General features: G+C 42.9%; 1 protein-coding gene across 1 annotated transcript in view; it reads left to right on the top strand.

The window, feature by feature from the left end:
- LOC113254606 (cytochrome P450 2J2) overlaps positions 1–11,343 on the top strand; it is a 32,983-nt gene extending 21,640 nt beyond the window's left edge. The window contains exons 7-9 of the mRNA XM_026497964.4: positions 1,266–1,453; positions 6,924–7,062; positions 10,816–11,343. Of these exons, the coding sequence (XP_026353749.2) occupies positions 1,266–1,453; positions 6,924–7,062; positions 10,816–10,994 (506 nt within the window). The 3' untranslated portion in view covers positions 10,995–11,343. The remainder of the gene's footprint in view (positions 1–1,265; positions 1,454–6,923; positions 7,063–10,815) is intronic.
- Positions 11,344–12,070: the final 727 nt, after the last annotated feature.

The following is a 12,070-nucleotide window of genomic DNA, read 5'->3' on the forward strand; positions in this document are numbered from 1 at the left end:
TTAAAATGACAGACGTTTATACCCAGCTTCATAGCAATTTTATTCAGAACAGCTAAAAGGTGGAAGCAACCCATGTGTCCAGGAATGAAAGAATGGGTAAACAAAATGTGGAACAGGGTGGAATATCATTCAGCCTTAAACAGGAAGGGAATTCTGACACATGCTCTAACATGGATGAACCTTGAGGACATCATGCTAAGTTAAATAATACAGTCACAAAAAGACATATACCGTATAATTCCATGTAGATGAGGTTTCTAGAGTAGCCAAATTCATAGAAACAGAAAGTAGAATGGTGGTTTCCAAGGGCTTGGGGTAGGAGAAAATGAGAAGTTATCGTTCAATGGATGAACAGTTTCAGTTTTTCAAGATGAAAAGTTCTGGAGATTGGTTGCACAAGGTGAATATATATATACAACATCATTAAACTGCATGCTTAAATACGGTTAACATGGTAAATTTTATGTCACATGTATTTTACCACAATTTTAAAAACATTTTAAGTGGCCAGTAAAAAAGAAATTCACTTTCTCTATTTCTCTCTAAAGTAAAAAACCCTAAGCTGGACTTGCAGAGCTCTTTGGGTTCTGAGCTCTTCCAGCATGTTGCTCTGTTGTATCCAGAATGATGTCCTTGTTGGCACTCTCAAAGATGGCTCACCTCAAGGGCTGCCTTTCCTCGAGCCGGAAGGGAAGAAGAAGGAAATGCACACCCTCCCTTTAAGGACATGTTTTAAGTATTAAACATCCCTTCTACATATATTCTATTGACCACAACTTAGTCCCATGGTCATATTTAGTCACAAGGGAATCTGGGAAATGTAGTCTGTACCTGGGCAACCAGGTGTCCAGCTAAAATCTCTATTATTGTAGAAAAAAACAGGAAAAGAGGTAAATTTGGGGCACAATTAAAATTTTCTTTTGATTTGTTGGGTGCTCACCTAAATCAGTTCATATAAATCTCAAGACATCCTGAAGAGGAATGTAGATTATCCTCACTAATAAGAGAAAACTGAGGCTCAAAGAGTTGAAGTAACTTGCAGCAACGTTGCGGAGCAGCTCGAAACCAGATACGTCTAAAACCCAGGCCCGCTTTTCACTCTGAAAAACCTGAGAAACCAGAGTCTATAGTGCCTGCGGTAGTTTTAGACCTTTTTTTTTTTTTTTAATTTTTTGGCCATTTTGACCCTGATTATTCCATTCTTCAGCCTAATCAGGCATTAGGGAGGTTGTGGAATAATAGAACAATAAAACCTTCTTTTCCAGAGAGAGTCCAAGCTGAGATCGACAGGGTGATTGGCCGGTCACAGCTGCCAAGTATAGCTGCTCGGGAGTCCCTGCCCTACACCAACGCCGTCATCCATGAGGTGCAGAGAATGGGAAACATCATCCCCCTGAACGTGCCCAGGGAGGTGACAGGTGATACCACGCTTGCTGGATACTACCTGCCCAAGGTAACCAGGGACTCCCAGCCTCAGATCTTCGAGCCCATCTTTTTAAATGGTAGAAACTCGGAACTGAAAGGGTGACCCATACTCTTGTCCCAGGGAATCACTTAAACGGGAAGAGAGATATACTACACCTGAGATAATACTAGCTTTTTTCCCTACATGTGGTCTTTGGAACATTAATTCGACTAGGCATTAATAGGTATTATGGAGGGGAAGGAGGATTCTTTGGTCAAATGTGTTTAGGCAAAGACCAGCTTTTCTTTGCTGTGGGATGTCTCCGTCTGTTTTTTTACCATGTAATGTGCATTACGGATATTTGTGGGAATACAGCAAGCAGAAGTTCTCAGTCAGACTTCACCACGGAGCCCTCTACTTTGCCAGGGTGGAGCTTCTCACAGCACTAGGGACCTGCCAGACCTGGGCAATTCTGCTTCACAATCATGGGCTTACAGAATATTAAAATATGAAGGGACGTTTGAGACTACCTGGGCCAATATCACATTAATGCTGGTGTGTCTAGCATGATACTCCCCACAAGTGTTTTTCCAGCTTTTACATACAACCCTGCAGTGGGACTGTCTACAAGGGAAGCCAATCCAGGTATTGCAGTATTGATTATTTGAAAAGGAGAGAAGGGAATCAATGCTTATTAAGCAAGGAGTATGTGCCATGGCATGGACGCTATCGGTGCTTTCAAAAGGTCTTCATCGGTCCTCAGAACAACTGTTATTTCCATTTTATAAATTTGGAAGTCGAGGCTCAGGAGTGATTAAGCTTGCACATGACAGCTCAACTCTGAAGTGACACGAGCTGAGTTCCAGAAGCAGATCTGTTTTGTTTCCCAGGCTCATCTTTTCTGTACTATACCATGTTCTCCCCACAGGAGCTGCTTTACTTGCACTTGAAGAGAGTCTCTCTGCAATTGTTTCCAGTTGGTCTCTGTTAAATTTCTGTCCTCACAAAGGAAATTCTTTATTTAAATTCAGCTTAGTTAACATATACTGTAGTATTAGTTTCAGGGGTAGAATTTAGTGATTCATCAGTTGCATATAACACCCAGTGCTCATTACACCAAGTGCCCTCCTTAAGGCCCATCGCCCAGTTACCCCATCCCCCCACCATCCCTTAGGGTTTGCCTCCCTCTTTGTTTTCATCTTATTTTATTTTTCCTTCCCTTCCCCTATGGTCATCTGTTTTGTTTCTTGAATTCCACATATCAGTGAAATCCTATGGTATTTGTCTTTCTCTGACTGACTTATTTCACTTCGCATAATACCCTCTAGTTCCATCCACACTGCTGCAAATGTTAAGATGTCATTCTTTTTGATGGCTGATATTTCATTGTTTATATATACCACATCTTTATCCACATTCATCTGTTGATCATCCTGATCAAGCTCTTTCTATATTTTGGCTATTGAGGACATTGTTGTTATAAACATTGGGTGCATGTCCCCCTTCAGATCACTAGGTTTGTATTGTTTGGATAAATACCAAGTAGTATAATTGCTGGGTCATAGGGTAGCTCTATTTTCAACTTTCTGAGGAACCTCCATACTGTTTTCCAGAGTGGCCGCACCAGCTTGCTTTCCCACTAACAGTGTAAGAGGGTTCCCCTTTCTTCACATCCTCACCAACATCTGTTGCTTCCTGAGTTGTTCATTTTAGCCATTCTGACTGGTGTGGGGTGGTATCTCATTGTGGTTTTGATCTGTATTTCCCTGATGCTGAGTGATGTTGAGCATTTTTTCATGTGTCTCTTGGCCATTTGTATGTCTTCTTTGGAGAAATGTCTTCATGCTTCTGCCCATCTCTTGATTAGATTACTTGTTCTTTGGCTATTGAGTTTGATAAGGTCTTTACAGATTTTGGATACTAGCCCTTTATCTGATAAGACATTTGCAAATATCTTCTCCCATTCTGTAGTTTGTCTTTTGGTTTTGTTGACTGTTTCCTTTGCTGTGCAAAGCTTTTTATCTTGATAAAGTCCCAATAGTTCATTTTTGCTTTTGTTTCCCTTGCCTTTGGAGAGTATCTAGAAAGAAGTTGCTGCTGCCGAGGTCAAAGAGGTTGTTGCCTATGTTCTCCTCTAGGATTTTGATGGATTCCTGTCTTTCATCCATTTTGAGTTTATCTTTCTCTATGGTTTAAGAAAATGGTCAAGTTTCATTCAGCTACATGTGGCTGTCCAATTTTCCCAGCACATTTATAGAAGAGACTGTCCTTTTTCCATTGGATATTCTTTCCTGCTTTGGCGAGGATTAGTTGACCATAGAGTTGAGGGTCCATTTCTGGGTTCTCTATTCTGTTCCATTGATCTATGTGTCTGATTTTGTGCCAATACCATACTGTCTTGATGACTACAGCTTTGTAATGGAGATTGAAGTCTGGCATTGTGATGCCCCCAGCTTTGGTTTTCTTTTTCAACATTCCTCTGGCTATTCGGGGTCTTTTCTGGTTCCATACAAATTTTAGGGTTGTCTGTTCCAGCTCTGTGAGAAATGCTGATGGCATTTTGATAGGGATTGCACTGAATGTGTAGATTGCTTTGGGTAGCAGAGACATTACAACAGTATTTGTTCTTCCAATCCATGAGCATGGAATGTTTTTCCATTTCTTTGTGTCTTCCTCTATTTCTTTCATAAGTGTTCTGTAGTTTTCTGAGTACAGATCCTTCACCTCTTTGGTTAGATTTATTCCTAGGTATGTTATGGTTTTTAGTGCAACTGTAAATGGGATTGATTCCTTAATTTCTCTTTCTTCTGCCTCATTGGTAGTGTATAGAAATGCAACTGACTTCTGTGCATTGATTTTCTATCCCGTGACTTTACTGAATTCCTGTACATAGAGTATCACGTCATCTGCGAAGAGTAAAAGTTTGACTTCTTCTTTGCTGATTTGGATGCCTTTTATTTCTTTTTGTTGTCTGATTGCTAAGGGTAGGACTTCCAGTACTATGTTGAACAACAGTGGCGACAGTGGACATCCCTGTCATGTTCCTGACCTTAGGGGAAAAGCTCTGTTTTTCCCTCTGGAGAATGATATTTGTTGTGGGTTTTCGTATATGGCTTTTATGCTATTAAGGTATGTTCCCTCTATCCTTACATGGCAGAGAGTTTTTATCAAGAAAGGATGCTGTATTTTGTCAAAAACTTTTTTCTGTGTCTATTGAGGGGATCATATGGCTCTTGTCCTTCCTTTTATTAATGTGGTGTAGCACACTGATTGATTGATTTGCAGATGTTGACCATCCTTGCAGCCCAGGAATAAATCCAACTTGGTCATCATGAATAATCCTTTTAATGTACTGTTGGATCCTATTACTAGTATCTTGGTGACAATATTTGCATCCATGTTCATCAGGGATATTGGTCTGTAATTCTTTTTTGTCTTTGGTTTTGGGATCAAGGTAATGCTGGCCTCATAGAATGAGTTTGGAAGTTTCCTTCCATTTCTGTTTTTTTGAAACAGCTTCAGAAAAATAGGTATTGATTCTTCTTTAAATGTTTGGTAGAATTCTGCTGGGAGACCATCCAGCCTTTGACTCTTGTTTGTTGGGAGATTTTTGATTACTGATTCAATTTCCTCACAAAGGAAATTTTGTTCTGAAGCGGCCCACCAGTCTTAAGATCTCGGCAGACAGCTCTCCTCTGCCCCCTAGTGTCCTCTCTCCACATTGCACATTTACAGTTCCTTTTCTTTCTCAAGACCTTGGTCAGCCTCTGAGGATCCATTCCAACTTGTCTAGGTCCCTCTGCATGTGTCTTACCTGGGGTCTCTCTCAACAGGCAGAAACTGAGGAGCCTACCCATTCCTATACCTGTTCCTACAGCTGTTTCCATTCACTGTTTTCTTACTGAATGACACCTTGTGGGTGAAGGCTGAGGTCTATATTATTTCACAGCTGCTGTTTACATTTTTCTAGCAATTCATTTAGTTCAACAGACTCATTCTATCACTGATTTTTTAATATCAGCTTTAATTAAGACCCTGGGAACTGAGAGAGCGAATTGACTATATCTTGTAGAGGCAAGGAGTGAGCCACGGCTTTGACATGAACTAGACCTTGTACAAATCATGGCTCTCCCTCCTCCTCCCACTGCGTGACTCTGGGCATGTCACTTAATGTCTCAGAGCTGATTTATTTATCTGTAAAATGCTTTTAAAACTACTTCATAGGTGGAGATAAAATGAGATCATGCATGTAGTGTTTAGTATAGAAAGTGCTCAAAATAGCAGTTATTTATTAATTTAATAAATGTCCATTAAGCATCTAAAATGCTCCCATCTGGGAAAGCAACTCTGAATAAAATAATCATGCAAGTATATACTTACAAACTATAATAACTGCCCAGCGGGGAGAACTCACTGGTTTCCATGAAGATATAGGCCAGCTGGAATGGGGAGGAGAAGCAGGAGTGGTCAGAGAGGACTTCCAAAGGGAAGTGTTGTTTGAGCTGAGGATTAAAGGGTGGTTGAGAGTTAGCTCAGTGACAGAGTAGAGAAGAAGGGCATTCCAGGCAAGGTGAATGGCTTGCCAAAAGGCCTGGAAATGAGTGAGAACATAGCATTTTTGAGAAGCTGAAAGCAGGCCTCTGTATGTGAGGGCAGGTAGAAGGAGAGTGGTCCAGACAGGGGTCAGGAGATGGGTCTCTCACCTCAGGGTGGTGGGAAGCTATTGAAAGATATTCAAGGGTGGGTGGATGGGTGTGGCATCATTAAGTCATGTTCCAAGCTCACTCTGCTTTTAACGTGTGGAGCAGGTTGAAAGGGGAGACTTTATGGGCATAGGTGGGCAGCTCTTGCAGGAGTCTAGGCATGCCGGCTGGTAGGCTGGACTAAGGCAGGGGCAGACACAGAATGGAGGCGATAGAATCAAGAGACATTTAAAGTAAAATTGATCAGCCTTAGTGAAGGATTGGATGAAGGCAGAAAGGGGGAAAGGGAGACAATATGGAGGACTCCTGGGTTTCTTGCTAGTAGCTGGATGGATAGTGGTTCCTTTCGCTGAGGCACCTGATTTTTATTAGTCAACCTCCTATGGAGTGTACCAGACACCAGAGGGAAGAGACGAATGAGACATCTTTTACCTGGTGGAGCTGCCATGGTTATTACTTTGCTGAACGGCTGGGTGGATTTTGGTACAACGGTACTGACTAGCCAGCTGTTGTTAATTCTCTCATTGATGAAGATATGTCCCTGTAGAAAGATCCATTCTGCAGTCAATAGAAGCTACACTTCCCTGGGCAATTCCCTGCAAGCCCATCATTTTAAGCTGTCCCATCACAAAGAGCAGGGACCCCAGTGGGTGGGTGGGGGATTGGGTGCAGAAGACAGTGAGTTGGGGAGAGTGAGGGAGTCCGTGGGGTGGGATGCAGTCAGGCCCTGGCATAGGAGTCAGGAGACTGCGACTCTTCTGAGTAGGTGTGTTGCATGGGTGAAGCCTTGCCTGAGTCTTTGCTGCCTTCTCTAGGGAACCATGATCCTGACCAATCTGACTGCACTGCACAGGGACCCTGGAGAATGGGCCACCCCCGACACGTTCAATCCGGAGCATTTTCTGGAGAATGGACAGTTTAAGAAAAGGGAAACCTTTCTGCCTTTCTCAGTAGGTGAGTTGTGACAAACAGGAGTGTCAGAATCCAGAGTCCCTCTCTTAGCCCTCCCCCTATTCTTCTCCCTGCTACAAATGCTACACAGAGCCCACACTGTGGGATACGTGGTGGTCTGCTTATCAGTAACTTAAATATAAATATAGATTGGTTTTCTGATCCAATCTCCTTTTGCTGATGACACTAAGGCTCAGAAGGGGAGGAACTGGAATTTGAACGCACGTGGTAAGGCCTGAGTGTATCTGAGGTGATTCTCATTAGATCTTTGTCTTACTTCGCCTCGTTCTGTCATTGCTCACACTGGACAAGTCCCTTCCTAATAGGAAAGCTGCTATGAGCTGTAGGAATACCTTCCAGTCTTCTGTCTACAGTAGCTTCAAGTTCTGTTATTTCAGTACCAAGTCCCAGCCGTATATTTCAAGGATAATTATTCTTGCCTCACTGGTGCTTTGCTATTGAGAATTTTATCATACCCTCTTAATTACAGACTTCATTTGTAAGCACATTATCTCATTTAATCTTTGCAGGAACCCAGTTATTAATAATTAGACAGGAAAGTGGTCGGTATTTCCATTCTTAATACGAGGAAACTAAGAATAAGAGAGTTGTTTCTTATCCAAGATCCTGTGCTCAAGGAATTGGCAGAACAGGGCCTAAGGCTCAAGGTTTTATATCTCTAGTCTACTGCTCTTTACCACAACTAGAATGTAACTCACCTTCCCACTTAAAGGCCCTTCCACTTTCAGAATTCATTCCATAGGTATCAGTTAGCATATGTATACATAACAAACAGTCCACAAATTCAGTGGCTTGAAACGGTAAGTTATTAAAACAATATTATTGCTTACAAGCAATATGGTTCAGCTAGGTAGCTCTGCTGGTCTTAGCTGGGCTTGTTCATGTGTTTGGGAGGTCAGCTGGCTGAAAAGCTAATCTAGGATGACCTCAGCTGAAACAACAAAGCTTCCCACGCTGTCCCTCATTCTCTACCAGGCTAGCCTGGCTTGTTTACATGTTAGTGTTAAGATCCCAAGAGAGAAAACAGAAGTAATGTCTCTGAATGCTCAGGAACTGGCATTCTGTCACTTCTATTGGCTACTGCAAGTCCTAAGGTCAGTCCCAATTACGGGAAGGGAAAATACTATAATTTTTGGTGGGAAAGGTTATGAAATCACATTGCAAAGGAAGGGGGTACACAGAGTAGAGGGGAGCTGGAGCTGTTTTTGCAGTCGTTCTTATCTCTCTTTGTGATTGAGAATCAGAAACGCATGACCTCACAACCTGAATCTAATCACGAGGAAACATGAAAGACACTTACCAAGTAATTTGTCTGTCATCTTCAAGAAAGCCAATCATATAGACCTGGAATGTATAGACAGAGAGATACACACACACACAATATGGAATAGTATTCAGCCATAAAAAATGGAATCTTGCCATTTGCAACACCATGGATGGAGTTAGAGAGTATTATGCTAAGTGAAATAAGTTATTTAGAGAAGGACAAATACCATATGATTTCAGTCATATGTGTAATTTAAGAAACAAATGAGCAAAGGAAAAAAAAAAAGAAGAGAGACAGACAAACCAAGACACAGACTCTTAACTACAGGGAACAAACTCATGGTTGCCAGAGGGGAGGGAGGTGGGGGGACGGGTGAACTAGGTGATGGGAGTAAGGAGTGCACTTGTTGTGATGAGCACCGAGTAATGGGCAGAATTGTTGAATCGCTGTATTGCACATCCGAAACTCATATAACACTGCATGGAATTAAAATGAAAAGCTCAGTTAAAAAAAAAAGCCAGTTGTGGAAGCTGAGGAGTCACCTGCATGAAAGCCAAATGCAACAGTTGATACTCAACAGGTCCTTTTACAATAAAGGGCATTATTGGGACAACTGGCAAGACCTGACTGGGGGTCTCGGGGGCGAAATGGTGGTAATGAGTCCATGTTTTCCTGCATTGGTAGTTATGTCGGAGAATGTCCTTCTTTTTAGGAAATACGTACTAAAGATTTCATAGGTAATGTAGACGATGTACTTTCAAATAAATCACTCAGGAGAAACAGGTTCTTTGTATTATTCCCGCAAGTTTTCTGTACTTTGAAAGTGTTTCAGAATAAAAGGCATGATATGGAAAGTATCACAATAAAGAACTGTAATATACAGAAAGCTATCTCAGTAATGCTGCCACTGAAAATGTTTTATTTAAAGGTAGCCTTTAAAATTGCATTCTTCCATTTTTTGACAATTAACCAGATGAAGTTAATGCTAAGCTATTTTACAGCTAGAAAGTTTATTATTATCCAGGGGATGTGTTAAGATACTTTGTTTTGGGGGTGCCTGGATGGCTCCAGAATTAAGCGCCTGCCTTTGGCTCAGGTCATGATCCTGGGTCCTGGGATCGAGCCCCACATCCGGCTTGGTGGGGAGCCTGCTTCTCCCTCTCCACTCTGCTTGTGCTCTCTCTCACTATCTCTGTTGCTATCTCTGTCTCTCTCAAATAAGTAAATAAAAATTAAAAAAAAAAGATACTTTGTTTTGCTATGTAAGTGATTAAATTCTTTGGTCTATTTAGATTCAGTGTGTAGCCCACACAACATATAAAATAAGGTTCCCATTTTATTTTTAGGTTTTTTTAAGGAGTGGGGGACAGAGGGAGAGAATCTTCAGCAGGCTCCATGCCCAGCACAGAGCCCAATGCCAGGCTTGATCTCACGACCCTGAGATTGTGACCTGAGCCAAAATCAGGAGTCAGACATTTAACTGACTGAGCCACCCAGGTGCCCCTAAAATAAGGTTCCCATTTTTTTTTTTAAAGATTTTATTTATTTGAGAGAGAAAGCACAAGCAGGGGAAGTGGCATGCAGAGGGAGAGGGAGAAGCAGGCCCCGACGAGCAGGAAGCCTGATGTGGGGCTTGATCCTAGGACCCTGGAATCGTGACCTGAGCTGAACTGAAGGCAGACACTCAACCAGCTGAGCCACCCAGGTGCACCGAGGTTCTCATTTTAAACACACACACACACACACACACACACTTCCCCTGATGCCCAAATCACATAGCTAGAAAGTGGAAGGAGTTGAACTGGATCTCCCTTCTGTCTCCAGGTCCTCCCCCGCATAACAGGGAATGGGATGAGGCTAGGATGGTACCAACTGTGGGCCAAGGGGTGCAGCAAGGGCCCCATCTTAGAAGCAAACACCCCACTGGGGGAAGGACCACTGTGTATAAGGACTATTCAAGGAGTGAGCCTGAGATAATTCCAATGTAGAGGACCATCCATGGCCATGGGATCCCCAGTCATTAGGGAGGAAAACATGACATAAGGGAAAAATATTTTGCACTTTAGAAACCCTGCTCTGATATTTACTGGCTTATACTTTTCTAGTTTTAAGGAATGAAAAAAATCAATCAACACAGAGTTTTTTGTTTTGCTCCCTGCTAGTGTTGTTTGCTGATTGATTTTGAAAAGCTTTTTGGCTACACATCCACTTTTGAGGTCAACCCAGGCCTCCCTCCTCTTTTGTCCTACACCCTGTGGGTCAGCTGCCTGACCCTGGAAAGCAATGGAATTTTTGAGTCCAGACTTTGGCCTGGGTGGTTGTCAGATTAAATGGGCCTCTGTACATAAAGCTCTGGGGCCTACCAGCCCCTTCTTCTGCTTAGGTTTTTCGAGAAGTGGAAGATGTCAGCCCCAGCTGCGCACCCACACCAAATGGGAAGATGACTTGTCTTATGCTTTGTCTTTCAGGAAAGAGGGTATGCCTTGGAGAGCAGTTGGCCAAGTCTGAGCTGTTTATCTTCTTCACTTCCCTCATGCAAAAATTTACCTTCAGGCCCCCAAACAATGAGCAGCTGAGCCTGAAGTTCAGAACGGGCCTCACCATCTCCCCAGTCAACCACCGACTCTGCGCAGTCCCTCGGGCATGAAGTTGTCAGGGAGGGAGAGGAGAAAGGAGAGCAGGAGGAGTGCTGTGTCCTCTGAAGGCACTGGAGCCTGCTCAGGAGGGAGGTGACAGAATGGGGAGTGACTCTGAGGGACAGTCACAAGAACCGGGACTCAGAGGAAGCACGACCCAAATCCCAGTCTTGCTGTCCCCTCTGATGGAGTCTTGAGCAGATCTTTCATGGTGTAAATGATTTCCCTTTTCATCCAGGAGAGGAAAAGCATATAATGAGTCCTCCTCTGAAGGAAGAGCTGTTGTGAGAATCAGAGGGAATAATGGAATTTGAGTGGCTTGGGAAACCACGCAGCTGATCATAAAAATTATAGCTGAAATCTGCCTCTTTCCTGCGTCCTTCTTTAGACATGGATTTGCTTCTAGCCTGTGGAGGTGGCTCAGGTCACAGTGGTGCCAAATGATTGATAAGAGTTAGAATATGGACTCTGGGGCAGCCAGAGGCTGGCCACAAATGCTCTCACCCTTGGTAGCACTCTGCAAGCTTTATCTTGCTCCCACCTCAGAATGGCCCTCGGGGAAGTCAGCCAGGGAGCTGTTACCCCCTATTTCTACAGTTTCTGTGGTTTACCTAAGGAAACACTACCTTGGCTTTGGAATCAGGACTAAGCAGAGTGTGACCACTACCAACTAAACGTGGGGAACGGGTTTGGGAAACAATGTGGAATTATATTCCATCCTTAACGGTACCTCTTTGCCTTCATTCCTCTATCAGACATTTATTCTCAAGCTGTCTACATTGGATTTAACTATGGGGTGAGTGTGAACTTTTCTTGCAAATAGATGGTCAGCTTTTGATTAGTAAGTATTACCACCCAAACTCAGCTGAGCCCTGGTACAGTATTTCATAGAAGGGAACCAGAAATGCAGGAACCCTGCTCAATCCTTCTGCAGGTAGTTGCTGAGGGGAGACGATGGCCCGAAAATTGAAGGCCAGGTAACACTGATGGTCCATGGAGTTTTGACGCCAACCCCAATGCAAACACACACAAAAACACCTGCTAAACTAGACTAAACCATATAGAAGATCTTTTTTCCCTAAGGTAG

This window comes from Ursus arctos, unplaced genomic scaffold, assembly GCF_023065955.2.
Source record: "Ursus arctos isolate Adak ecotype North America unplaced genomic scaffold, UrsArc2.0 scaffold_12, whole genome shotgun sequence".
Lineage (NCBI taxonomy): Eukaryota > Metazoa > Chordata > Mammalia > Carnivora > Ursidae > Ursus > Ursus arctos.